The 27,182-nt window shown below is 43.6% G+C and overlaps 1 protein-coding gene across 1 annotated transcript; it reads right to left on the bottom strand.

Annotated features, from left to right (window-relative positions):
* Positions 1 to 3,925: 3,925 nt before the first annotated feature.
* Positions 3,926 to 24,545, bottom strand: Sohlh2 (spermatogenesis and oogenesis specific basic helix-loop-helix 2). The gene is made up of 11 exons (XM_051157165.1): positions 24,498 to 24,545; positions 17,618 to 17,832; positions 16,510 to 16,571; positions 16,324 to 16,428; positions 14,436 to 14,532; positions 11,553 to 11,663; positions 9,732 to 9,879; positions 9,541 to 9,629; positions 8,545 to 8,666; positions 5,627 to 5,874; positions 3,926 to 4,206 (listed from the first exon to the last, which is right to left on the bottom strand). The coding sequence occupies exons 1-11, from the start codon at positions 24,543 to 24,545 to the stop codon at positions 4,042 to 4,044; spliced, it is 1,410 nt and encodes a 469-aa protein (XP_051013122.1). The 3' UTR covers positions 3,926 to 4,041.
* Positions 24,546 to 27,182: the final 2,637 nt, after the last annotated feature.

Raw genomic sequence — 27,182 nt, 5'->3', positions numbered from 1 at the left:
ACTGCCAAGAGGCTTGGGGCTTGTTTCAGTCTGCCGAGGCTGCCAGTGGTCACCGTTTCACATCTATGGTACTCTAGACAACGCCTGTAATGTAAGTTCAGAAGCTGCTTTTGCTCCACTCCCAGTTCCCACTCCCCATAGTTACACCCTAAGTCCTGCTGCTAGCTTCCCCTCTCTCCAGAAACTCCCTGTACACTCAGGGAGTGTACCATTTCTCAAAACCGTATTGTCCAATGGTCTAGCTTACCCACACCCGAGCCCACTTTCTTCCTTCCTGCTGCGAGTGCAGGTGATTCTGGACTCACACCCAGGCATGCCTGTGCTCTGCCCTTCATAGTTCATAGCATGTTCTATGAGCATAGCATGTTCAGCAGTCCACACCTTGAACATGATATTATACAGGTTACAATAGCAGCGCCCAACCTTGTGTATCAGAACTCTGGAGTTCTGGGCTCTGACCTGGATATATAGAGGCAGAATGTTTGTTTGTTTGTTTGTTTTTTTAATAAATCTATAAACGCTGCCAGTTTGGGAGTCAATGAAGAATGACTAAGTGCACACTCTTTGTCCATGTCCCCTACAGGTATCTGCAGCCATTTAGGTGCATAGGGTGTGTTGAGGTAGGATAATCAGATATGTACTAATACATCTGTCAGTGTTCCTTAAAGTTCAGAGTTCCAGGTACCAGCTTAGCTAAGTCTACCAGGACTGATTCTTGGGATGTGGCCTGCAAATTGATCAAACAAGTTCCCCACCCCTCAACTCCTGGATAAGTGATTGCTCACACAGGAGAACCATTGATCTTTTAGGAGTCCAACTGGAATCCTCAATGGACCAGGTATGCCATGTCATCCCAAAGAGTCAGGCAGACAGGACTGGGAGAGTGGCCAAAGGGAAGTACGCTCCATTCAAAATGGAAGCTACCCTTCCTTCCACAGAGAACTTGTTACTATTTTGCATACTTGAGACCTGGCATCATCAAAGCTTTAAAACTGTTAGAAGCTAGAAATAAGGAGAAATTTAGATTCACATGATTCAAACAACCAATAAACAAACAGCAGCCACTGCTGCCGGGTGCCTGCCCTGCCTTTGAGAGGTTTACCTCATATACATGAAGTTTCTGGAAGTCGTCACCATAGAAGCCCAACCAAGTGGCTCCTCAGGATGAATCATGTGGTATAAGAAAAGGATGACCTCAGCGTGGTGGCGCACACCTTTAATCCCAGTACTCTGAAGGCAGAAGCAGGTGGGTAGCTGTGAGTTCGAGGCCAGCCTGGTCTACAAAATGAGTCCAGGACAGCCAGGGCTGCACAGAGAAACCCTTTCTCAAAAAACCAAGAGAGAGAGAGAGGGGAGGGGGGAGATGACATCATCATCTGCCTTTCAGGTCTCCTGCTCACACCCACATGTATCTGGATACAACTAGGCACCTCCACAAGGGCAACCTGCCACACCACAAATACTAATTAGGGCTGTTACTCTTTCATGCCATTCTGCCAAGTGTTACTTCCTTGCTTTCTCAATGAACTTCATTCCTAGGCACTAAAAATGGAAACATGGGTGTTTGTGTGCATCCTTTGCCCTTCCTCAAACCCCCACACTGGATATCTACGAAATCTTGCTCATTCTCCCACTAACACAAACTTAGAAGCTGTCACTTATTCTAGGCAACCTCGTGGGGCTTTTTTCATTAAGAAAATACCATACTGTCTAATGACCTACCAGCTTGATTTTTTTAAAAAGAAAATACTGGGGCTGGAGAGATGGGTGAGTGAATAAAGAGTGTTAAGAGCTGGACATGACTCTGTATGCCTGTAACACCAGCTTACAGGGGTGGATACAAGTGGATTCTGAGAGTTCGCCTGCCAGCCAGCCTAGATGAAATGGCAAACTACAGGTTCCATGACAGGCCCTGGCTCAAGGCAATGGGGCAGAGAGCAACAGAGAAAGGCACCTGACATCTTTCTCTGACCTTTGTGGTGTATACATAGGCACCTGTGCCTTCACACTCACATGCATGCACCACAGACACATAACATACGCCATGCATGAAATGAAATGAAAAGAAAAAAATAACCCTTCTGTGGGCTGAGGCCTGCTAAATCTTTGGCTGAGAGCTGAGAGTATTTGGCTTATTGGGAAGAGCATAATTTATTAAAAATGAAATCCTCACTTAGAGGATTTTGGACACTTGCATGTTCAGGAGTCTGGAACTGGCTGTTGTGTGTGACTATGGTTCAATGGCAACCGCCATCTCAGGAGTCTAACACTGCCTTAATTGCACATGGCTTTGTGGAGGGGCTTGAGTATACAGCCTGAGGGAGACCAGAGGAAGGGGGCTCCATATATGTGGCTACAGGATAGCCATCATCCCTGATGGATAAAGACTTTCTAGGTGTAGCCTTTGCTGGAGGGGCACCAATGCCTCTGTAAATAAACCCTCACCTGTGCTTTGTAAGGAAGCCTAATAAATTCATTGGTTCCTCAGGGAGAACTTTGGAGGAATCAAGCCTCTGTTTGTGTCTGGGTGCTTGAGAGAAGAATTAGATACTGTTTATGTCTCCCGAGGGGAAGGAATTTTAGCAACACCAGCCTTGAATAGCAAAGCTTTAAGTATGAATCAGGCAGGCTCCTGCTCAGTTTGAAAGGATAATGGGGACTGAGAGAGAGCATTAAGCAGACAAATGGTTCCTGGAGCATGCTCAGTCAGTCTTTCCTCCTGGAATTCCTGGCCATAGCCTCTCTCAGAAGCCAGGTGTGGATCTGGAGAAAGCCCTATCCAAGCAGCCCTTCTAGCAGTGAAAGCATCCAGCCAGGGAAAGGACAAAACCAAAACATCTCAACAGCTTCTCTTCCAATGCCAAAGCAACTGCAGCTGAGACTACGAACAGCCTTTATCCATGTAAGAGGCTGAAAACCTTAGCTGGAAACTTCTAGTTCTTTCACACAGTGTGCCCCAGATCCACAGAGTTTATCAATTTGGCATCTTCAAAGAACTTGTAACCAGAAAAAAAAAAAAAAAAAAAAAAAAAGAAAGGCAAAGTAATTATTAAGCTTCTCAATTAAAAAAAAATATCTAATGAAATTAAACTCCCTGCACACTATTACTAAATGAGAAAACATTTTATTAAACAAAACAATGGATTACAGGGTAAACCTGGACAGTTTAACAGTAAAACTTTTGTGTAAGAACATTGCAGTGAAATATAAAACAACCACTCCTCCTCTCCCCTTGTTTCCAACAGTTGCTCAAACATCCAGAAATCTGTGGGCCTGTAACTAAAGATCCAGCAAGGAACGTGTCCCTCCTGGCTGTCAGCCCACTCACAATACTGCAAAATGCAAACGAATGTGTATCAATTTATCCATAGTCACCAACTGGAGAAACAGATGTTATTCCGTATCTCCCTGGATATTTTAGTTTGGGTCATGAACAAAGAAGGGCTCTTTAAAATGCCAAATCTAGAAAGGATATCTAGAAATCAATAACAGAAATAATAGCAGCTGCAGGATCTGTGCTTGGTGGCCTGGAAGTATAAGATGCCTACCCAGTCTTAGCTCTTTCCGTTCACACGGGTCTTCTTTGTTGCAGGGGTTTCACAAAGTGAACAATTATTTTTTTAATAGAATGAATGTGTGTGGGAGCCACTCAGGCTGCTGTCTCTTGTGGGGCTGTGACCAGGGAAATCCCGGCATGGATGAAGATGCCTGAGAACACAAGGCTGCCGCTGCCATCAACTGTCTGTCTATGTATCTTTGGAAGGTTCTAGCACATTCCTCGGAAGCCAGCGTCAGCAGCTTCCAAATATCTTTCTTTGTCCCTTCTTCCTCAACTAATAACTGTGCCCAGCACGTGGTCTAGAATATGAGCCCTAAACGTAAGATTATTAATCTGACCCACACTGTTGGGAGGGAGAAGTATACATTAAATGAAAACTAGCTCATTCTTACTCACAATGTCACAAATGCATTTCTGTATCGTGAAAGTTTACAAAGCCAACTAGAGTCTTCAGGCAAGTAAACCTACATGCTCTCAAATATTTACTTTTTGTAAAAGTAACTCTTCTCTTGAGGCTGCAGAGATGGCTCGGTGGGTACAGGAGGATCCTGAGAATCCTGGTGATCTGGGTCTGACTTGCAGAACCCACGTAAGATGCCGGATGAGGCAGCATTAGAAGTGGCCGCGAGCTCATGGCCTGGAGCGCACTGCAGCAGAAAGAAGAGAGACTCTGTCTTAAGAAGGAAGAAGTGAGATATGACTCCCAAAAGTTGTTCACTGACTTCCACATGTGCACTGTGGCAGGCACAAACACACACAAACTTTTAAAAACAAAACAAAATAAAAAATAACAAAATAAGTATTCTCTTATAAAAATTCTACAATAAGAACATATACAGTAAGTATATGTCAACAACTAAAAATTAATGTGTCAGATTCAGGGTGTGAGCCTGTAGATTCCAGCATTTTGGGGTGGTATAAACAGAAGGATCACTTAAGCCCCTAAGCTCAAGCCAGAGATGACAACAAGGCAGGATCTCATCTCAGCCCATCAATCAATTATCAATCAAACAATCAACCAGTCAATCAATCAGTACTATAGCATCCTATTCTATGTGTCTTGGCCTTTCCATTCTGACCATTACCGGCATTATTAAATTTGTGGTACTCTACATACTCCAAATTTTCTCTGTAATTCCCTTTGGGATGTCTTTCTCACAAGTGCATCTTGGGAAAGTCACTATTACTTCTGTTTCATATAGGTCACATATAGATAACAACATGTTTTGCTCTAGAAGGGTTGTATCAGGTGTCATTAGACCACGCCTTTTTAGTACACAGAATACATGACTTAGTTATGGCTCCCACTAAAGACTTCACTGTATAATGCTGATCTATCAACCCAAGCACTTTTCCCTTGCTCACTTCTGACTCCAGACCCCTGTGTGGCTAAGTCTTTGTCTCTAGATCTTGGCTTAGACCATAAGTACTTCCCCAGGGGTCACCGGTATCTAACTTGACTCTACGTCCCCTCCCTACATGCTTTGACCCCTATCACAGCTGCCTGCCTCTCTGGCTGTATTCCCAAGACACTTCGTGAGTGTGAGCATCATGTCTGTAGACAGCACATTCCCAGAAATACCAGTGCGCACAATGTTAAAGCATGATGGTGCCCAGATGACTACTATAAAAAAAAAAAAAATCTGGTATCCGCACTCTGCCTGGTGGTGAATAGGGTGAGCTTTCATATAGTGAGGGTGGCCACTGGTGCTGAGAGACAACAGAAGCAGTTATGGGGTCAGCTGAGAATGAAGACAGAGCAATGGGCTGTAGCATCCTAGGAACTCTAAGCAGAGGGTAGAGGGAGAGGCAACCAGACTAGCTAGGCCACATCCAGATTCATGATACCAGGCATCCAGGTACCAGGTCTGCAGCATGGAGAATGAGGGCCTGGGGTAACTACAACAATTATCCCTCTTCAGGCAGAGCGACTTAGAGAGAAATCAATACCGCTCTTAGGGTGCAGACTATGAGCTCTGAGACCAGGGCTTTGACAGCAAGGTGTGGCTCAGGCCCTTCGCTGGCTGGAGAAGATCCAGTCTCACTCACAGACCCCGGAAGACTTACCAGACAGTTGGGATTGGTTGGGCATGTTTGGCAAAGCATGGAATTGCAATGATGAGGAAGAAAGTTGGCCACAGTGGATGGTAAATAAACGGAAATGTTCTTATTCGGTCTGGCAGCGGCATTGTGGGGAGAGACAGGTCCAGAAGAGTATCTCACAGCACGGATGGAGTTAAGAGAGAGGGCTGCACTGGGGACTCCAGTTTTACGATGATTTTCAATAGGGCTCTCTGAGCTAGAGCCTGACTGACCTGTGACAAGAAAGAAAACACGTGGCCATGAGCACCATGCATAGCTCTGTGACTCTGAACTGTAGCATCGAAATGCACGGCTCTCTATCTCCTCCTCATATCACACCCAGTCATTGCACTTAAAAACTGATGGAAAAACAAAGTGCCTACTCCTATAGAAACGCAACAGAAGCATTGTAACTTAGCATTTGTGTGTCACAAGAGGTGTTAGAGGGCAGGCACATGTCTATGGTATCTGTGAGTGTGTGTGTGTGAGTGTGTGAGTGTGTGTGTGTGTGTGTGTGTGTGTAAACAGTGATTAGCATGATCAGCTACTTTTCAAATAGGAAGTAACTAAATTGAAGGGTTCTGAATCATTGACCTTTTAGATCTTGCGTGTCCCATAAATCTACAGTCTTAGGATAGCTGTGTCTTCCCCAGAGTGGTCTTTTTGAGTGATATGATTTCACAAACACTAAGAGCAGAAAAGCCTGAACTCAGCCATCCACACTGTTTTTACAGAACATAAACAGTATTATATGTAAGATACATCCTTAGCAGGCATTGGGCATGGCCTCACCTTCATTTGACTTTAATCATCCCATGCCACAGTGAGCCACAGGCACTTTGAAGAATTTAAGCCTGACTTCACATGACTTTTTTATTTTCTATTTTCCTCTTTTTCCCCCGGGTCAAAAGAAAGGCCTAAGCAGACCATTGAAGTGTCCTTGATTGCAGGACCAATGGGGCTGTGTTGCATTTTGGCCCCTTCTATTCTGACTTTAGACACAACTATAGGAATGACATTTGTCCCGGAGTCCCCACCTCACTCCATCCCCTAGACATGTATGTCACTGGTGCATCCACCGTGCACTTATACACACCAGGTGGACTTGTGTGCTTTTGTGATCCTGTCTGCCACTGAGCTTCAAGAGAACAATGGCTGCATCTCATCTGTCCTGTTTCACCATCTCTGAGGCAGGGAATGTCAAGCTGAGCAGCAAGGGACAGGATTGCAATTAGTGGGGAGAGTGATGGTCAAGGATATTCCCAGCAAAGTGGGATGCTATGACCACATAGTTCCTTGGAGGAAGGAATCAGCAGAGTCACGAAAGACTGGAAGCTGAGGACAGGGCCAGTCCTGTCTTTCAGCACCAGCCACTCAGCCTGGTCCACATTTTATTGGCTCCTCTGTAGAGAGAGTAGCCTTCAGGAATACCAGAATCCACATGCTAAACCTGCGCTCTTTCCCCTTGCCCATTCCCACCCCCTTTTCCCATAACTATGTGGGAACTCCTGGGTTTGCACAAAACTATAACAGAAATGCCTCTGGAAGGAGGGTCGCATGTGTTCACGTGTGTATTTCTTGACCACCACTGCTTCAGGCACTAAAAATATAAAACAGGAGGGGAAACTCCCTACCGTCATGGAGCTGGCATTATAATGGGAGACGACAGCCAACTAACAAAGCATGCAAGGAAAGAACACAAGTAGATGCTAAGTACAAATCCAACAGAAAATGCGGGTTAAGGGTGTCCTGGGCTGCGCATGCAAGTGGGAATGAGAAGATTTAATGAGGTGGCCGAGAAGGACTCAAAGTAGGTCCTTTAAAGACCCGAAAGAAGTAAGCAAATGAACATTGCAAATGCTCAGCACACAGTCCACACTGAATCGGTATGAGCACAGTCAATCCTCTACAGCATAGAGCCGGGGATACAATCAACCACAGATTGAAAGGGTTTTGGTTTTGGTTTTGGTTTTAAAGCAGCTACAGTGCGTCCATACAAAACATGGAAAGACTTTGTTCTTTAAACAGTATAATGTAATGTAACAACTATTTGTGTAAATTTACATTATATCAGGTACCACCCGACCCACAAAAGACTTAACATAAGCAGGAGTAATATGCCCAGGTTATATGCAAATGACATTCCATTTTATGGAAGGGACTTGAGACTGAAGACCTGGCATCTGACGAGGGATTTGCAACCAGTCCTTCATGGGTAACTGAGAGACAATTGTGCTTCACGTGATATTTCATCTTTATGAGAAATGAGCTTATCAAAATACTTATCATCTGCTAGCAAGATATACTTTTTTGGCAATTATGGTCAATTCTGAGGCAGTTCCTAGGATAACTTCACTTTGAAGATTTGTATTTTTATTTTATGTGTATGCGTGCCTGTGTACATTTATGTGTGTTGTGCCTGCAGAGCCCAGAAATGGCAGTGGGTCCCTGTAATTGGAGGTACAGAAGGTGGTGAGCTGTCATGTGGGTGCTGGGAACTAAACCCAGGACCTCTGCAAGAGCAGCCACTGCAACTGCCCTTGTAATTGAGAACCTGTTCCCCAGCTGATGGGACTGTTTTGTGGGTCTGTGTAACCTTTAGAAGCCGGGATCCAGCCAGCTGGAGCCGGGCCTTTCACCTCTGGGTCCATCTTGCTCTGACACCTGACCCGTGCTTTGTGATGCCCTACTGTGTGAATGCTGCCATGCCTGCCACAGTGACACAGACTCAATGTAAATACTTCAAGATGCTGAAGCCAGGACTCAACGTGTGATGCTTCATCTCCACTTGACTACATGGTTATGGCAGGAAGTAAATGGGGACTCAGGGAGACCCAGGGGCTGCAGAGCCTCCACTCAGGCCCACATGCTCTGTGAGCCGCACGGTGTTAGGCACAGCTCACCTCTCCCAGCTTCCTCCGAAGGTCCTCCTGCAGCAGGCATAGTAAACACATTCAAGCACTGATCAGCCAGGAGCTGGATCTCTTGCACAGGTGAATAAGTGCTTGTCAGCATACCAGTTTCCCTTGAAAGACAAGACGGATTCACACCCATGTTGCACATCTCTCCAGGAAGACAATATGAACACCACTGGATTCAAAGGCCTCCCTAAATTGTGTTTTAAAAGATTTATTTGTTTACATGTATGAGTGTTTTTCTGCATGTATGTCTGTGTACCACTTGTATGCAGTCCCTGCAGAGACCAGAAGAGGATATCAGGTCCTATGGAACTACAGTTATAGCTGGTTGTGAACTGCCATATAGGTGCAAGGCACTGAACCCAGGTCCTCTGCAGGAGCAGCCAGTGCTCTTAACCACCGAGCCATTTCTCCAGGTCCTCAAAGCCTTTTCTATTAGTCAAGATCTGAAAAACCCTCATAGAATCTCAGCTATATATTATTTAAATAGAACAAAGAGGCACTCAGGACCTTTGATTGTTTTTTCTTAGGTCTGTTTTTGTTTCACTTTGCTCGCACAGACTCCTAAGTTTGAGTAAGGAAGTCATCACTTAGCATGCCGTATTTTGTATCAGTGAGTTTAAAGACTGCTTACTAACTAGTTCTAGACACTCCAATAGCCCTCAACCCCTGCAAAAGATTTCAAGAATCCCGTCCCGCCCCTGCTGGACACGTATAGTCACTAAGATGGAGTCTCAAGGCCCCATTTTAAGGGTCTCAGGGCAACAAAATGAGCCATAGGATGAAAGGCCCACAGCCCTGGGAATATTGGATGTGTTTACCACAGTAGTGAAATGGTTAGTATTGGCAGTGGGAGACAATTCACCATCCTTAACAAACACCAGGGCTCTCGCTATGTGTGTTTTCGGTTCCTGCTCAATCATCCAGCGTGAACAAGGAAAACAACCCACAGACTATGGATTCACATGGCCCTAGCCATACCTCTGCGATGCGGCTGCACATGGAAGGAACAGCTCGATGGGCATTTGTCTCTTGGAAAATCTTTTATTGCTCTGAAGGGATTCTGTAATCTAAGCAAGCACAAAGATGCATATGTAAACACAGTTATGAAAATCAAAAATAGAAATTGGTGCGTGGAAGCATCACTGAATAGGACTTTAGAAACTGAATACCTGGGCCATGGTGGCTGGAGACATGCTGTCCCGGACACGCTTCACATAATCAACCGTCGCCTCAATAACCGAAGCCACGTCGCTCTTCCTCCCCTTGACATACGGCAGGAGAGTGCGCAGCTGCTCGCAACAAAACTTGATGCGTTCTCTGTTCAACCAATTGTAAGAAAACAAGAAAGCATTAGTCTCATTTTCTTCTTTGTTCCTAAGAATAAGCAATTTTTCTTCCTGGGTTTTTTGTAAAAAAAAAAAAAAATGGACAGTCCCCATCTTCATCTGATGCCTGTTTAAGAAGCAGGCTATGTCCCCATAGGCCAAGAGCCCCCACAGCTCCTGAAATCACAACCTCCAGGGTCCCCACTCACATGCTGCACAAGAAACAACTGCCATAGTAGTCTGTGCCCTAGTAGCTCCAGCCCCCAACCAGGCCCACTGCTGTGGTGCATGGGGTGCCCAGACAGTACAAAGCAGGCCCCTCATAGCCCCTGACGGTCTGTAGAGACCTCGCCTTCAGGAAAGAATCACATGTTATACAGACATCAGTTTTCGATTCACCTAGCAGGTCAGGAAGAGTCAGGGTCTAGGTTTGGACTACATTTTTAACAGGAGATCTTTTGGTGTCTTGTAACCTGTGAGTTTTATATATCATGCTGTGGGCTGAGCTGAAGGAAAACAAGAAGATCGCTTTCCTAAACAGATGAACTGAAATGCAAGGACAATGTCCAGGCTAGCATTCAAAGGACACTAACCCCTGAATGCATCTTGGGAGAGATACACGGGGAATAGATTTTAATTATTCAAAATTGATTCAAGTCCTTGGCATCCCCCCAACCCCAAGTACGTGTTTTACTCAGTTACAGCCTTGATATGTGCAGGGTGACTCATAATTAGTATCTGGAACCTTAAGAAATCCCCTAATTTCTTTCAATTTCAGAATGGAAGAAAAATTAAACTAAAAAAAAAAAAAATACATCACTTGGCATATAGTCAGGGTGGAAACTAAGCGGTATTCTTATTGGGATTTGGGATCTCAGGGGTTCTGCAGCGTTGTCTCAAGAACTGTTCTAGGGAGACAAGCACTGAGGACTGAACAACTGGACACTGTTATTGGAAGGCTTTAAATGTTTTCACACAGAGAACTCTCACTTACAAAAGAACCTATGATAAAACCCACAGCAAACCTTCTGTGCGTAAACCAGTCTCGGCAAAATACAAAACGTTGTCTCAACACCTTAAACAGAAGGTGCCTTAAGCAAATTATGGTATATTAGATATTCAGAATTTCATCTGCAGTAGGAATAATATGTTATAAATTTTACCAAAGGAAAGTAATATTTGAGACAGGGTATAAAATGTTATCCTAGCCATTAAAAAAAAAAAAGCAAGAGTGAAATAAAAAAAAAGAAAAGAAAAAGAGGGGCTGAAAGAAAAAAGTATTAAGCTACTGTTATCTATACATGACTCAACTGTTCACAGAATTTGCCCCTTTTCTATAGTTTTGCTAGATATACGTCACTTTCACAATGAAAAATGCCATTAAACGTTGCTCCAATATGTTTTAAGAAAACATCTAAATATACCAGAAACTTAAGAGAATTACACAGACAACTGTTTGTATTCCTACCACTTAGAATCATTGCTGTTCTCCATCATACGGTTGCACCGGCACCTACTCAGCTATTTGGTCCCCGACATCTACTTAGTGGTCACATTTATTAGTTTCGCTTAGACTTTTAGCAACGGTAACGTTATGAAACTTAGGGAAGTGATTTCTCTGCGTGAAGGAATGACCTTCAACCCAAAGGCTGCCTCAGCACTCACCTCCTCAGCTTTTCCTTGCTTGAGTGAAGAACAGAAGCCTTTCTGTTTCTTTCCAGACTAGGCGACAGGGCTTTTAGTCCAAGCTCAGAATCATTCTTCAGCATCTTGGAGCTAGAAGCAAGTGAGACTCGTGTCAAGAGAAAATTCGCAACTGTCAACAATACAGAGAATGAGTCTCCTGCTTCATACCAAGGCGGGGGTAATAAATCACTGCGCCTGGCACACTGAATCATTTCTTTCAGATTTCAAAATATCACAAATCCAAGGATCAAAATTCCAAAATACACTGATTAAATATAATCATAATTATATAATATAATAAATATAATCAGGACTGAGACATTCTCATTTTATCAGTTGTGGCTATTCCAAATTACAGGCAGTCACTGATAATGCTTTTCTTTTTCTATGTCATGGCAACACCGGCCCATTTCTCCTTCCAGATGTATTTGATAAGTTACATATGACAGCTGATGCTTGCACAGCCTGCTATAAAGCAGACTGAGTTAGATGGCTCAACCGTGGGCCAACATTAAGTGTTCTGAGCATGTTACAGAGCAAGCCATGATATTAGGCAGAATGAATGCAGTTTCTACTTAACAGCTGTTTCTACTGGGTCTTGCAGTCTCACTGTCAATCACAGCATAACTGTGTCTACCCTTAAGAAGTTAAGACACATGGGGCTGGTGAGATGGCTCAGCGGTTAAAAGCACTGGATGTTCTAGCAGAAGATCTAGGTTCAATTTCCAGCACCCACATGGTAGTTCATAACCATGTGTAACTCCAGTTGCAAGGTACCTAATGCTCTCCTCTGGCCCCTGAGGCCACCATATGCCTGTGGCACACAGACATCCATGGAGCAAAATACACCCAAACACATGAAATAAACATTTAACTCAGGGTCCATTACAGAGAAAAGAACAGAGCAGCTTTGTGTCCCCCACTCCAATTTGATCAGCAAAGGGGGTTCATTCCCTTCTAAATGTTGTCATTTAATGAATGCTGTTCTGACGCTACAATCTCAGCCTGTGGGCCTTGACCCCTCTGGCAACCCTCTATCTCCAAAAATATTTACATTCCAATTTATAACAGTAGAAAAATTACAGTTACAAAGTACAATGAAAATAATTTTATGTTCTGGGGAAACCACAATGTGAGGAACTGTATTAAAGGGTCACAGCATTGGAAGGTTGAGGACCACTGCTCTAAAGCTTCATGTTTTTGTACTATTCTATTATTTTTTATTTTGTGTGTATACTATGCAGCACATGTGTGCCTGGAGCCATGGATGCCAGGGGAGGGAATGGGACCTCTGGAACTGGGGTCACGGACCGCTGTGACTGGGTACAAGGAATTGAACCTGGGTCCCCCAGAAGAGTGGCCAGTGCTCTTAGCTGCTGAGCCATCTCTACAGGCCGCTTTTGTGTTGTTTTTTTTTTTTAATATTAAAAAAATAATACGTGTGTGTGTGTGTATAAAAGAGAAAAAGAGAGACGTGGGTGTCGGGAGAGTGAGGAGAGGCCCAGAGATCAACCTTGGCATCTTTCCTCAGATGCTGTTGACTGGTTTTTTGAGGCACAGTCTCTCAAAGGCCTGAAGCTCACCAAGTGGGCTACACTGGCCTGTCTTTACCTCCCAAGTGCTGGGGTTCTAAGCACCTGTGCCTCAAAGCATTTGTATTTGAAGTCTGGTTTTCTAGCTCAAGTCCTCTTGCTTGCAAACAAGTACTTTACTGACTAAGGTGGCCTCCTAGCCCTATAATCCTATTTTCTTTATCCAAAATGGTAGAACTTAGCTAGAAAACTTACTTTTATTTACAGTGGAAAAGATTATGAGGGAGGATAAAGAAAAAAATCAAAGCTAGTAGACATTGAAAAATGCTTCCTTGTAGCACAGGACAATCATGAAACCTCACAATACCATCCTCTACCTCATGTCCCAGATAAAGGGTCATCCTGCCTCTGAGGCTCAGCTGCTCAGTAAGATCCACCAAGCTGTTGCTATGCATGTGCCACTTCAGTAAGGTCATCTTTGCTTTGCTACACTGAACACACCGCCAAGTCCCTCCCTTGTTCTAAACAGTAGATGGCTGCATTCTATACATTCTGCAAGTGTCTGATTCAGAATTTTCGACATCATCAGCATCCATGGGCCTCAGCACTTGTCTATTCTGCGTAGTGTTAAACTTTATTTTTAAAAAATCTAAAACAAACAAACATACAATCTCCTTGGTGTAAAAAAAGAGAGAGAGAGAGAGAGAAGGAGCAGCATTTGCAAAAAGGTTGATTTTTATCAACTATGAAGAGCTAACATAGGAAGAGTCTGACCCAAGTTCAACAGGCTGTGGGAGGTAGGTTTGAATGGCAGTTCTAACACCCTGAAGAAGAGAGCCATACAGACACTGGCAGAGAGACAGCCCAAATTGCCCTGTAAAAAAACAAAACAACCCTAAGAGCTTCCTTCATGGAATGTATAAGAGACTCTGAATCACAGGCATTCAGTAGCTGAAGTTTCGAGTTGGTGAGTTCAAACAGATAACGGGGAGAAAGTGCTGTAAACAGACTGGGTAAGGCTGTGCCCGTCTGTTCAAATATCAGAGTCTCAAACTTGTGTTTGCAGGAAGGGAGTCTGCTGTCATTTTATTTGAGTGCCAGTGTGCTCTCTTATACTGAGTGGAATCCTCTTGTGAGGTGTACCCAGATCTGAAACAGAAGAATGCCACCTGTCATGCCACCCAGGGAAGAGCCTTTTTCTGTACACCACTTTCAGCACTGGGGCTGGTGTCCTATTATCAACTTCTCTGCAGTATTTTTAATAAAACGTATATGGTAGCCATTGGTAACATGGAAAAGTAAAAAAAAAAAATAAAGAAATAAAACTAACCAAAGAAACAGATCCGAAGAAAATTGTCCCCCAAGTTCACTGCAGGAGGCCTGGAGGTACAGTCCATATTCTAGAGACATTGCAGGGCTGTCCACGTCTCCTGAAAGTTTGGAAAGAGACCCATCTTAATCATAATATCACTGCCAATGAGTTTTACAAAGCAGGGTTCTTAAAATAGAAAGCAAACGGTAGATTTCAGCCCATGAAGTGTAAAACCCCTCAGATTAGAAAGTACCACTGAAAGGCTATACACACTGTATCCCAGGACATCCTCTTACCAGTAAAAACCTGGTAACTAAGTGACATCTTTTATAAAGTGTCCCCAACTGAGTTTATGTATCACCTTCCTATTTATAGGTAAATGTCAAGCAACTGCACTGTCAAGCCATAGCCTCAGGGGGGGAAAATCTGCAGCTGTTGGTCCTTGGACCAATGATAAAACAACTGTAGAATGGTTGGGATCTGTCAAAGGTGCTGGACAGGTGATGAGCAGCTGATGTCTGCACTGAGGACCAGACTGCAAAGGGACCTTGACCACATACTTAGTCATACCCAGGAAGAATTCTGAAGTCACAGTGGGTAGGGGCTGGGGGAAGGCGTGGTGAGAGGAGGTGCTACAAAGGGAACTTATTATTCAGATCATTGAAAATGATCAGTATAAAAGAGGTAGATTTATTGACTCTAGAATGTGAACTTATATATAATAATCCTTGATATACTTCAAGAAAATATTAACTTTAAGTGTTTAAGTTCCAAGCCTTATGGAAATATAATTGTGAAAGTGTGGGGTGTGGTGTGTGTGTATGTGTGGGTGTGGGTGTGTATGTTTGCAGTGTGTAGAGTTGATAAACATATACATTGTAAAAATAGCACAATCAAGTGAATTAGTGTATTTATCACCTTCCATAATAATTTTTCATACATGTGTTGAAAACACTTAAAATGGATCGTCTCAGTGAGTTACAAGTATCCATAAAATACTGTTAACACGGCCATCATACTGTATGACATAGCAAAACTCTCCACTCCTTGACCAATGCTCTCCATCTGATACCAACTTAATTCTGAAACATTTCTCAGCTAGTATCCCAGACTATAACAAGTAAAACTAATTATTGAACCACATTAATTCCAGGAATTGGAAGTTATCCGCTGCCCCTTTAGGTTAAGCTAGTCTAATTAATGTCTAAATGTTGCAATGCACACAACACAACAGGTAAAGGGATTACAAAGGAGAGGGCTCATTGCATTAATGATTTGTATCTAAAACTATGAAAGAGAAAAAAGATAACCCAGTATTCATTTAAAGAGGTAAAGAATTATGCAAGTGTTTTGCAAAGGAGTTACTGTGCAAATTCAGGTTAAAGCCCTCCTTTTTGGACACCCTTGTAATGAGGTAGCCTGATCAATTATATCTTAAGACAAAGACATGATAGTAGCTAGGTTACCAAGTGAAAAGAAACATCGTAACAAGCCAAAGCAAAACCAAAAACAAACAGAACCCTTTATCATGCAGCCATCATGCAGCTAACTCATTTGGAATTTCTGAACATTTCAGCTTCTTTTTCAAATAAAGGAGATTTTTTTTCTCCTTATTTATACTTATTTCCTGACTATGATAAAAATACACACTTTTAAAATTGTTATCCCCCAATAATAGGCATAAGTGGGAAACCAATTTAAAGATATGCAAACATGGTTTTTATAAAATTACAATGAGAATTTTTAAACCTTTATAAATGTATTTTTAACTCAAGGAAGCAAAGGCAGGAGGATCTCTGTGAGTCTGAGGCGAGCCTGGTCTACAAAGCAAGTCCAGGACAGGTAGGGCTAAGCAGAGAAACTCTGTTTCAACAAACAAACAAAAAAAAATGTATTTTAAACTCACCCATATTGGTGCAAAATGTCTTCCAGTACTTTATCACTACATTCACTTTTTCCAAGGTCAGCGGCTCATTGAAACTAATATCAGCTCCATACTCTGAAACATAATCTAAAGAAATTGCATTAACACCAACCTGTGATTTCTATTTGAGAATGAAACATATGCTCTGCCAGGCAGTCACATACATACCTCTAAGTCTTTCGGGTATTATAAAAACAAACAGCAAATTTGTGTTTTTCTGCTTGTCAGATCTGAGGGAAAAGTGTTACAATGAAGCAAAATCGTCATTCAAAAAAATCAGACTCAAGAGCTTAACTTACTAAAAACTAAACTATAGATGCCTTTAACTTTGAGAATTTCAAATGATGGAAAAATTAAAACTTAGCATCTCAAATCAGTGAGGAGTGATACAATGGACTGTTCTTTCTTAACTAAAGAAAACAACCTAAACCGTATCCACATTTTCAAATTCAAATTTTAAAAAGGATGAAGAGCAGAGGGCATTTCAAGACCACTGTAGGAATAAAATCAGCAAAGTCCAGACTTGGGAAAATTACGTAAAACTAAAAACTCTTTAAAACACATATGTGTACACACACACGCGCGCACACGCATGCACCTGAAAAGGTTACACATGTATAATTTAAGACAACTCCCCAACAAAACCCAAATAATACAAGGAATAGAAAGTTGAATTTTGAATTTTTTTACGAGACAGGGTTTCTCTGTACAGCCTTGGCTGTCCTGGACTCCCTTTTTAGACCAGGCTAGCTTCAAACTCACAGAGATTTGCCTGCCTCTGCCTCCCTGAGTGCCACCACGCCTGGCTTGAATTTTGAATTTTTAAAAAGTTTTCTTAGAATCACAAGCAAAAATCACTAAACACTGAGTAAATATTTCAACACTAAAGAATGTTAATGCTTGCTTGCTTTAATATCCATCATAACTCTTAATAAACTCTGAAAAAAGACAAACCATTTTAGTGACAGTTATTTAAAAAGCACACCTATGGGTCTAATATCAACATTACATGTCAAATAAGGTTTTTTTTTTATAATTAATTAACTCCTGTGTTGTCACTCACGTCTATTCCTACTCGGGCTGAAATGTTAATTCTTACACCATCATCTCACACTGGCCACGAAAACCACACTATGAAACTCCTACCCATGAAGATGTACTTCATTCAGAAACCTACAGTAGTCTATGTTTGTCAATCTATTATATCTTATATATTTAAGGAATAGGTTTCAAAAGCAATTTTAAAGGCACAGAGTCAAGATTTAAAAAGCTTTACCTAATTAACTTGACGACCTCCTGCTCCTCCACAGTTAGGGTGGAAGTCACCTTCAAGAAAATTATGTCAAATGAGTTAGCAGCCAAAAGCGCGGCCACCTTCCTCATGTTGCTAATGGTCAGCGTGATCTGTACTGCGTTGGAGAAGAATTTCTGCACAGAGCCAGCCAGGAAGTATCTTGTGGCATCTCCAACTAGCAGAAGGTCTAGTTTTGCCTAAAAGAGAAGGAAGAAAGCAGAGGCCACATGTAATTACCAAACAAGAGGAAGAGAGAACTCAAGGGACCTGGGCAGCCGGCCCTCCGCACTGCAGGGCAGGAAGCTGCTCACAGCCTCCATGCCCAGGGCTGTGCTTGGCTCTGCCCATCCAGCTGCTCTGTTAAGATCCTGCCCACTAAGGCCATCGTAGTGTGGCTCCCTGAAAGCTTCTCTCCAGTTCCACTAACAGCTAAGTTTTTTGTTTGCTCACTTGTTTGTTTGTTTTGTTTTTCAGTTTTTTAGAGGTAGGGTTTCTCTGTGTATTCCTGGCTGTCCTGGAACTCACTCCATAGAACAGGCTGGCCTTGAACTCAGAGATTTACTCCCCTATGCTTGCCAAGTGCTGGGATTAAAGACACGCACCACCACCACTCAGCAACAGGTAAGGTTCTTATTATCCTTAATGAGGCTTTTGTCCTGAAAATGTATTCTGTGAGAAAGCCAAATCAGTGAGTCCCACATTATTTATTTAGGTTAAAAACACATTCCAGAAAACAAATTTTTTAATATATACTTGGTTCTGAAGTAATGGCTCAGCAGCTCTGGCTACTCTTGCACAGAACCCAGATCCGTTCCCTGCACCCAGTGTGTCTGCTTACAGCTGTTACCAACTCCGGTCCAAGGGATCTGGTGCCCTCTTCTGGTCTTCGCGGGTATCAGGCACACACAGGATGCACATGCGTACAAGCAGGCAAAACACACAGAAACATCTCAATGTTGTGATTGTGCGCTGGGACTTGTTCATAGTGATCCTTGTCCACATGCAATCCATGGGTGGACAGTGGGCCCCTTGCCTCTATCCACACAAGGCAGCATCCGGCACATGAACATCTCCCTCTCCCCATCTTCCATGCACTTCTGCTGGGAATGCCTGGAATTTAAGTCTTTATTCTAATTTTTTGTATTTATAATTAATATTTATACATAATAATTTTTGTTGTCATTTTCTTTGATCTTTACTATTCCCTGTAGCTTGTATTTTCTTCTTCCCGGGTTCCACTTTACTGAATTTCAGTCCAGGATCAGGAGAATCTTGTTGCCTGAAAATGCTCTTAGAAGTGTTCTTAGAAGTCAGTGCTGGCTCTAGCTGGTTGAGGTCAAAACCACAATGTTTCTGAATTTTGAAAATGATGTTCCCTCACCTTGTGATGTTCAGAGTGGCTGTTGAAAGCACCAAGAGCTTTGCTTGTTTTTCTGTCTTCTGTATCCTGACAGTATCTGAGCATAACCGGGTTATTATAGGCTCTGGAAACAGATATCTCTTTAATCACCAATCACTTTCACCTCTATTGTCTTTCTACCCTTAGGAATTTTCCAGAAATGCTGAAAACCCAGTTAGATTCTTTTTCTCCATGTCTCTGTGACAGATTTAGTCTTCCCAGATTGCTTTCTCAGCCATCAGTCCTTTTAAAAAGTACTGAATTTAATATGAATTGTGAATTTTTAAGGCTTCATTTTCTTCTTGGTGTCTTCACAACCTGTTATTTTCAGAATGTTATCACTTCTCTGAATATACAGATTAGAAGTTTGCTTGTGTCTGTGTGTCTGCATGAGAATGTAGCTATGTGTGGAAGTCACAGGACAACTTCGAGTGTCACTGTCCAGGCAATGTCCACCTTGCTTTTTGAGACAGATCTTTTACTGAGCTTGGAATTCTCTAAGTATGATAGCCTAGCTGGAAGCAGTACCTATGTCTCTACTTTCCCAGAGCTCCAATTACATGAATATGCAGTTATGCCTAGGTGTTCATTTCCGGTTGCACATGTGTACACCTGCATGCAATGTGTAGAAGTCTGCATAGGATTTTTTTCCTCGGTTGCTCTCCATTTCATTTTTTGAGGCAGTCTTTCACTGAACCTGGAACTCATGGAGTTGACTTAAACCGACTGACCAGTGAGTTCCAGGGGCTCCCCCTCACTCTGCCTTCCCAATTCAGGGAGTAAGGAAGATTGCAGACATGACGCTCCGTGCCTGGTCTTTACACAGATGCTCACATCTTCATGCCTGCACAAATGCACCTTACCAGCCATGCTATCTCCCCAGCCTTACAAATTAGAACTCAAACATTTATCTGTATTCTCCTTCATCCTAGACCCTTCAGCATGGTATTTTAAAAGTATGAAAGCAAGTTGCTTATGAACAAAACCAGTCTAGTTCTTGCCACTCTGGAGATTGAGCAGTCCAAGATTAAGATGCTGGCAAGTCCAGCGGCTAGTGAAGGTGTAGTTTCTGGTTCGGAGAAGGCAACGTCTAGTGTGCTTCTCTCAGGGTGCAAGGGCTGATGGGTCCACCTTGGTCCTCTTTTGCAGGAACACTAATCTTATTCTTGATTAATCTCCTGTGCAGCTGTACCTGCCTATGTCTGAAAAACATACTAATCAAGGACAGACTGGCTATGAATGGCCACACACTTGGGGTGGTGTAACGAAGGAGACTAGAGAGCAGAGAGTCCTGGACTGAGGCTGCACCCGCTCCTGGCCACAAAGAGGACTGGAATTCCCCACACTGGGACCCACGTGCAGCTCATTCTCTTCAGAGAGCAGTTCACCGGCATATCCTGGAGTTAAAGCGTCCTCGCTCCAAGTGTTCTGCACGCAGCTACTCCCACACCAGGTGATCACTCTCTGCACACGTGTGGACGTTTTTCTTTTTTTTTTTTTTTTTTTTTTTTTTTTTTTGTTCCTGCCCATCATCTGCTTCACCGAAGCGTCTCTTCTCTCCCTGTGTTCAGAGCTGTGGCCTTTCTCTGATTTCAAGTCTGACTGCAGGTTTTAGGTTGTGAGAGAAACTGCAGTGTTGGAAACAAGAGCCATGCAGTGCATCCGGTGGTTGTGTCTCCTAAGGTTTTAACATACGGTTGCCCCTCCCCTTTCTCACTCAGTGAAGCTGGAGGCTTCATTATTTCAAAAGTGCCTCCTGCTGTGGAGTTTAGAACAGAGCCGCTGGAGGAAGCACTTATGCTCAATCCACAGGCAGGATCCTTTCTCACTCACCTGCCCCACCAACACCAGCAAGGATAAAAAGGCCCAATCATTAACCTGTGGGTTTTTTTTTGTTGTTGTTGTTGTTCCTTTGTTTTGTTTTGTTTTTGTTTTTTACAAACTGACATCAGGCTACTTCACCAAACTTACTTCTAGTTTCCTCAAATACCCTTTTCCTTTAAAAATAATTATTTCATTAATTATTTGAGACACCAGCCTTGGTATATTGCCGAGGCTGGCCTCTAACATTCAATCCTCCTGTCTTGGCTCCTGGAAACTACAGTGACATAGGGAGAACACTGAGGCCCCCGTGATCTGTTTGACTTAATTTGAAAACCACATCATAGGTCCGGTAGCATTTCAGGTGCAATTCATTAGTGTTTGTTGTCCCAACTCTACTGTGTCATGTGATTAATTCTATTCCAACACTTTTCTGAAACCCCCAAAGCTGACTGCTGCTGTGACAATCAGTGATAAGTGGTTAGGGCAGCAACTCTAAGAGGGTTACAGTTTTATTGTTGTTGTTTGTTTTTTGTTTTTTGTTTTTTGTTTTTTTTCCGAGACAAGGTTTCTCTGTGTAGCCTTGGCCATCCTGGACTCACTTTGTAGACCAGGCTGGCCTCGAACTCATAGCGATCTGCCTGCCTCTGCCTCCCGAGTGCTGGGATTAATGTATTTAGTTGAGACAATTGCCAATACGCCAATACAATCTACCCAATACAGATAAGGTAACCATAAAACTATATAAATGTTTCTGTTGAGTGTGATGTGTGTTGTGGTATGTTTTTATGTGTACGTGTATATAGTGTGTGTATGTGGTGTGTATGTTGGGGTGTGAGTGGGGTATGTGTGTATGTCTGTATGTGGTGTGTGTGGCATGTGCCTGTGTATGTGCCAGGTGTGGGTGTTTTCCTCAGTCACTGTCTACCTTATATATTGAAGCAAAGTCTCTCACTGAACCTGGGTTCACCATTGGGGCTAGGCTGGCTGGCCCAAAAGCTCCAGGGATCTCTGTGTCTCAGCTCCCTCTGCCCCCCAGCACTGGGGTTCAGATGAATGCTGCTGTGTCAGGCTTTATGTGGGTGCTGGGTGCCAAACTACCAACTAAGCCTACCTCTCCAACCCCCTAATTTTCCTTTTCTTTTAATATGGTAATTTTCTCTCACAGAGCCATTTGAGAATCAAACAATGTGGCATGAATAATGACACTAAAAATATATGTATAAGCCGTGGGCTGGGGATAATTTGTAAAACTTTCTGTTAGGAAGTCCTGTTCTCTTAGCCTTCTCAAACATCTTGCCACTTTGTGCTCTTGCTTAATTGTGCTTGATAATTACTGTTTCCACAGGTATTTGTTGAGCCCTCCTACTGGGCAGAGGCATGGCAGACACATCTATGTTTTCTTAAATACAACCCTGAAACAAAGAACACACACACACTCCATTCAACATGACAGGGTAGAGAGAAGGAATTTCATGGAGGATGCACCAGGCTGGGCAGTTGGAGACAGCTCTAAGTGGCTCTGCTCTCCTCTCTTCCTGAGACACAAGGCTCTGAGAAAGGCAGAGAACAAAAGCAGCTGCCTATTTGAGCCTTCTCCTAGGTGGCACCTGGTGTTCTGGCTACATGAGTTCCCTCCCAGGCTGTGAGGGGCCTGAGGAGGTGGGGAGGTAACCAGACAGGGGTGGAGACACAGCAGCATGGGAGGCCGTGCTCTGTGCAGGAGCCTAAGGTCTACAAAGTGCTATGTGCTGATACACATAGTACAAAACAAAGCAGTTCTGCAAAGGTTTGGGCTTCTTTTCCTGACCTACAAAATTAGAGCCACAACATACTCACGGTCACCCAGATTAGAACAGTTAGAATGCCACCCAAGGCCACTATACAGTAATGTCAATTTAGCAAATAAACTATAATCAACATAAATCTGAATATTTACTTAGTATCCCATTGATGGTGTACCATCTGAATACAGGCAATAAGAAGGTTTGCCAGTAATGAAAGAAAATGAAATGGAAAAATTCTAGCATATTCTCCTTTGCAAAATTGCACTTTAACAGGTCTATGAGTTCTACCTAAGAAAACAATTGGCTAGATTTCATTTGCCAGCAACTTGGTTTTGTTTTTTGTTTTGTTTTGTCCTGTATGAATTGCTTGGTGCACTTAAAAAATACATATTCGTTGGGAAATTTTAAAAAATGAAGTGGAAATGAAATCCTATGCTCCCTTGGGGTATGCCCTATTAACACCCTGCGTCGCACTCTTTAATTACGGGCAGTTGTATAAAGTCGCCGCGTCATTGCTAGTGTCCTTATCTACTCCGTCTCATTTCTGACCGCAGCATTCAGGGCACTGCAGACTCTACAATTGTAAAGCACTAGATTTCCATCTGCAACTGGCGGCGGTCTAAGCCCTTAATTAGTAACAGCAGGTGCTGGAGTGCTTAGAGCAAATCACGCCTCCATTTTAGTGAGTTGGTATTTATGTCACTCTTATCACAGAGAGCAGCGTTGACAATCAACAGCGGCTGCCTGGGCCTGAACTCTCAAGAGGGCAATCACTGGCCTTCGATTTCCCAGGAATCAAGGGAGGTAGCTGTATCTGGAGAGGCTGAGCAGGCTGCTGTTCTTGCAGAGGACCATCAGACAGGGCGGAAGCTCCACACTCCGCACGGTCAGAATCTACAATTTTATTTGTGTTCTAGATACCGGGTATTTTATTCAGAATTCCATTTCATACGGCTTTGCTTAATCTCACGCCTTGGAAGTACTTTTCCCTTAGAGCTTTTGAGCACGCACGAACACCTCGCCCAGACTCACCAAAACCCGTTAAATGACCTACAGAAATAATTCCCCTCCCAGAAACTTGTTCCTAAGGGGTCAGAAGATAAAGCACGCAAGGTTTTCTCGGGGTTTTAACGAACTCATTTAGGTACAAGTGCCCCCTCTTATCTGTCCAGAAATATCTCTGAACAACAACTAAGGCTGGCTTTGCTTTCTAGGGTGAGTAATGTTCCTTGGCGGTTCTCTACCCAGGCGATCAGCTTTCCCGCTCTGTTCTGTTCTGTAAGACACTATAGCGCAGACCGGGCCTACAATCCAGCTTCCCGCCATGGCCTTGAAAAATGCAGGCATTTTGGGCATAAGTCACTGGCTGGGGTTCCCTTTCCATTTTTTATCTGGTACAGTTACCCTGTGGGTCACTAAGGTGCGTGTTGGGGGTTTCTATCTGCAGGGTGCTTGCGGATGCTGCGTGCACTGCCAAGCGGGCTTTGTTTAAGCAAAGCCACCTCGGGTCGCCATCTTTCTAAGACCAGCAGCTCAGGGACAGGGATGCCGGAAATAAATGCAGTTAAATGCGCGCCCCTGTCGCCCAAACCGTTCCCGTAGGAAAGTTCAACCCTAGTCTCCCAATTCTAAGAACCGCCCCGGGTTCTGCTCCGAGCTCCGGGTTCCGCTCCGAGCTCTAGGGTCAGCGGTTTGAAGTCTGGCTCGGTGGCCTGCGAGCCTGAAGTAACATCCCCACACCGGAGCGCGCGGCCCCAGGCCCTTGATGGAGCCTCTCCTGGGTATGCTTTTGCAGGACTGGGCCTGTGAGACAGGGTTCGGGTGATGCTCACAGCCACCTCCCGCCAGGTCCTACCTGTCCCGGCCTCCGGCCTAGCTTCCGACTGCTGATCTGCTCGGCCATGGCGCCTAGGGCTCTGCAGCGTCTTCGCGGGCCCGCGCTGTGAGGGGCGGAGCAAGGAACTGGAAGCGCTCGGGGACTGTGGGAGCTCTGGGCAGAGTGACGTGGACACCCCAAGCCCGCCACTCACGCCCCGGGCTGGCCTGCAAGGCTCCACTACGCATGGGCAGACGGTGTGCTGTGATGACTGGAATGGGCCAGCAGCTTTGTGGTCTACAGATGTGCAAATTTGTCCGATAAAATATTTTGTCTGATGCCTGTGCTTATGGACAGCGCTCTTAATGGCGGTTTCTTCGATTCGGAGTTTTGAAATCGTCCTGTTTTGTACTGAGATTTAACCCTTTTTCTCAGCTGAGAAACCGAGGCAATGAGGAAGTTTCTGGTGACTGCTGACATGAGAAACAAACCTCTTATTCAGCCTTTGCTCAATATTTTCTTGAGAGCGATTGGGACAAGATCTTTCTCTTGTTACTGTGTCCAGGTTTTTCTAATGCTTAGAAACCTGTTGTGTGATGACAGGTCTCACAAAAGAGCTTTGTGTGACCCACGACTGCAGGTGGTCTGTCTCCCAGCAAGCCCTCAGGGTGTCCTGAGCTACTGTTGCACTCTGCTCTGGAAGTCTGATTTAAGTCATCCGAGGAGTGTGGAAAAATAGTCCTGTGGCTCTCTGTTATTTGGATGGAAAGAAGTGAAATAAACTGAAGGATCCTTCTTCATGTATGACTCTACCAACTGTGGGCTGAAAATATTAGAGAAAACTGGCCAGGAGTTGCGACCTCTGCCTTTAATCCCAGCACTGGGGAGGCAGAGGCAGAAGGATCTTTCCAGAAGCCAGCTTGGTCTATCTAGCAAATTCCAGGACAACATAGAGATCTTGTCTGAGACAAAGAGGGGAGAAAACTGTGTTGCTACACAAGTCCAGACCCCAGCCCCGTTCTCATTCCCTGAGCAATATAATATTAGCCACTCTCCGCGTGTCCCTTATCCAAAGCCTGCAGGCCTAAAACCTTTAACAGATGCAGACATATTTTTTATATATAAAATGAGACGAGACCCGAATGAGACTGAATCTAAGCAAGAGGTTCATTCTAGGCGACATGGTGCAGAGCCTCAGCCTTTACACACTGTGTCCGTTAATGTTCATGAACACCAAATACTCAGAACCTGAAGGTGATTTTATGCAGATTTTATAATTTGCACTTCTCCCCATATGCAGTTGGGTATAGAAAGGGGGGATCATGTGATATCACATCAGCAAAGAAATTTCGAGTCTTGGAAGAGTTTAGATTTTCAGATTGGCTGGGCTCCACCTGCATAAGCAATCTAGATCCGCTTTAAAGGAGACTGTACACTGTGGGTATGCAAATCCAACAGCATTTTCTATAAAGGACCCAAGCACCAACAGATCCGAGTCTCTGCAGGGGGCCTGAAGTTAATCCTCTGATTACAGAGTGAAATCTGCACATGCATGCATTTTAATAAGCCTATATTCCACCTCTCAACTTTTATCCACCTCATCAGAGCCTGAAAAGAAATAACTGTCTGAATCACATGGCCTGTTCACCTGTATGAGACGTGGGACAAGGGTGAAGTCGTGACCAGACATAGGGTGTGGTGTGAACATTTTTCTCTTGAACAGTAACCAACCTTTCTTTGTTCCAGGGGTGAGGAACAGGCTAGAATAACTAGCACAGATGCATTTCATTTGAATAAAACATGGCCCTAAGATTATGTGAAAGAAAGTCATTCCTCGGTTGGGATATAGGGTGTGTTGGTGGTGGTGCATCTAGAATGTGAAAGTCCAAAATTAAGAAGAATCAACCTAGATATTTTCATTTTCAGCACCTCAAAAGAGAACTTAATTTTTAAGTGGACAGATATTAATGTTTTCCTGTGCATCTCCCTGAAGAGTTTGTTGGACAGGCCCTGTCCCTGCCTGACATCTGGCAATGTCCAGGGACACTGAGGTGAGCTGGCTTCCAGTTGGCATTGGCTAACAGTTGAATGATATTGCTAAATGTTCTGCAATGGCTCAGGGCAGCCTTAGAAATATCTACCCAAAGTGGCATTAGTGTTGGATAGCGAAACCCTGCCACCAACACGGGCACGATAAAGGAATATACGCCATTGATTTCCTGTGTCACCTTTAACCTTCTTGAACTATTCTCATTGTGTCACCAGAGACAAGTGGACAGATGACACTTTCTCTTTCTATCGTCCCTACAGCATCAGCATAACAAATATAGCACCGTGACATACATGATAAATTAGAAATATGCACCCAATATTACCAATTCAGTCTGTCCTACAAGATGGCTAGGCAGACTTGTGAGTTTTACATGATTCCCCTAACTAAATTATTGTTGTATTTCTCTCTTTCTTTCTCTTTCAGTACTGGGGACTGAACCCAGAGCCTCATGTGCACTAGGTAAGAACTATATGACCAAGCTCTACCTCAGCTCTCATATTTACTTTTCATTTGAGACAGGGTCTTACTAAGTTGCTCAGCCTGACCTAGAATCTGCGATCCCCCTGCCTGCTGTGTAACTGGTATTACAGGCCTGTGCCACCAGGCCCAGCTAATTGTATATTTTTCATAATATCCATATGTAATAAAAGGTTTGTTCAAATGAAGTCTTG

This window comes from Acomys russatus, chromosome 15 (assembly GCF_903995435.1).
Source record: "Acomys russatus chromosome 15, mAcoRus1.1, whole genome shotgun sequence".
In the NCBI taxonomy this organism is placed as follows: Eukaryota; Metazoa; Chordata; class Mammalia; order Rodentia; family Muridae; genus Acomys; species Acomys russatus.
The sequence above is the reverse complement of the archived record's forward strand: the minus strand, read 5'-3'. Positions and strand labels throughout refer to the sequence as shown.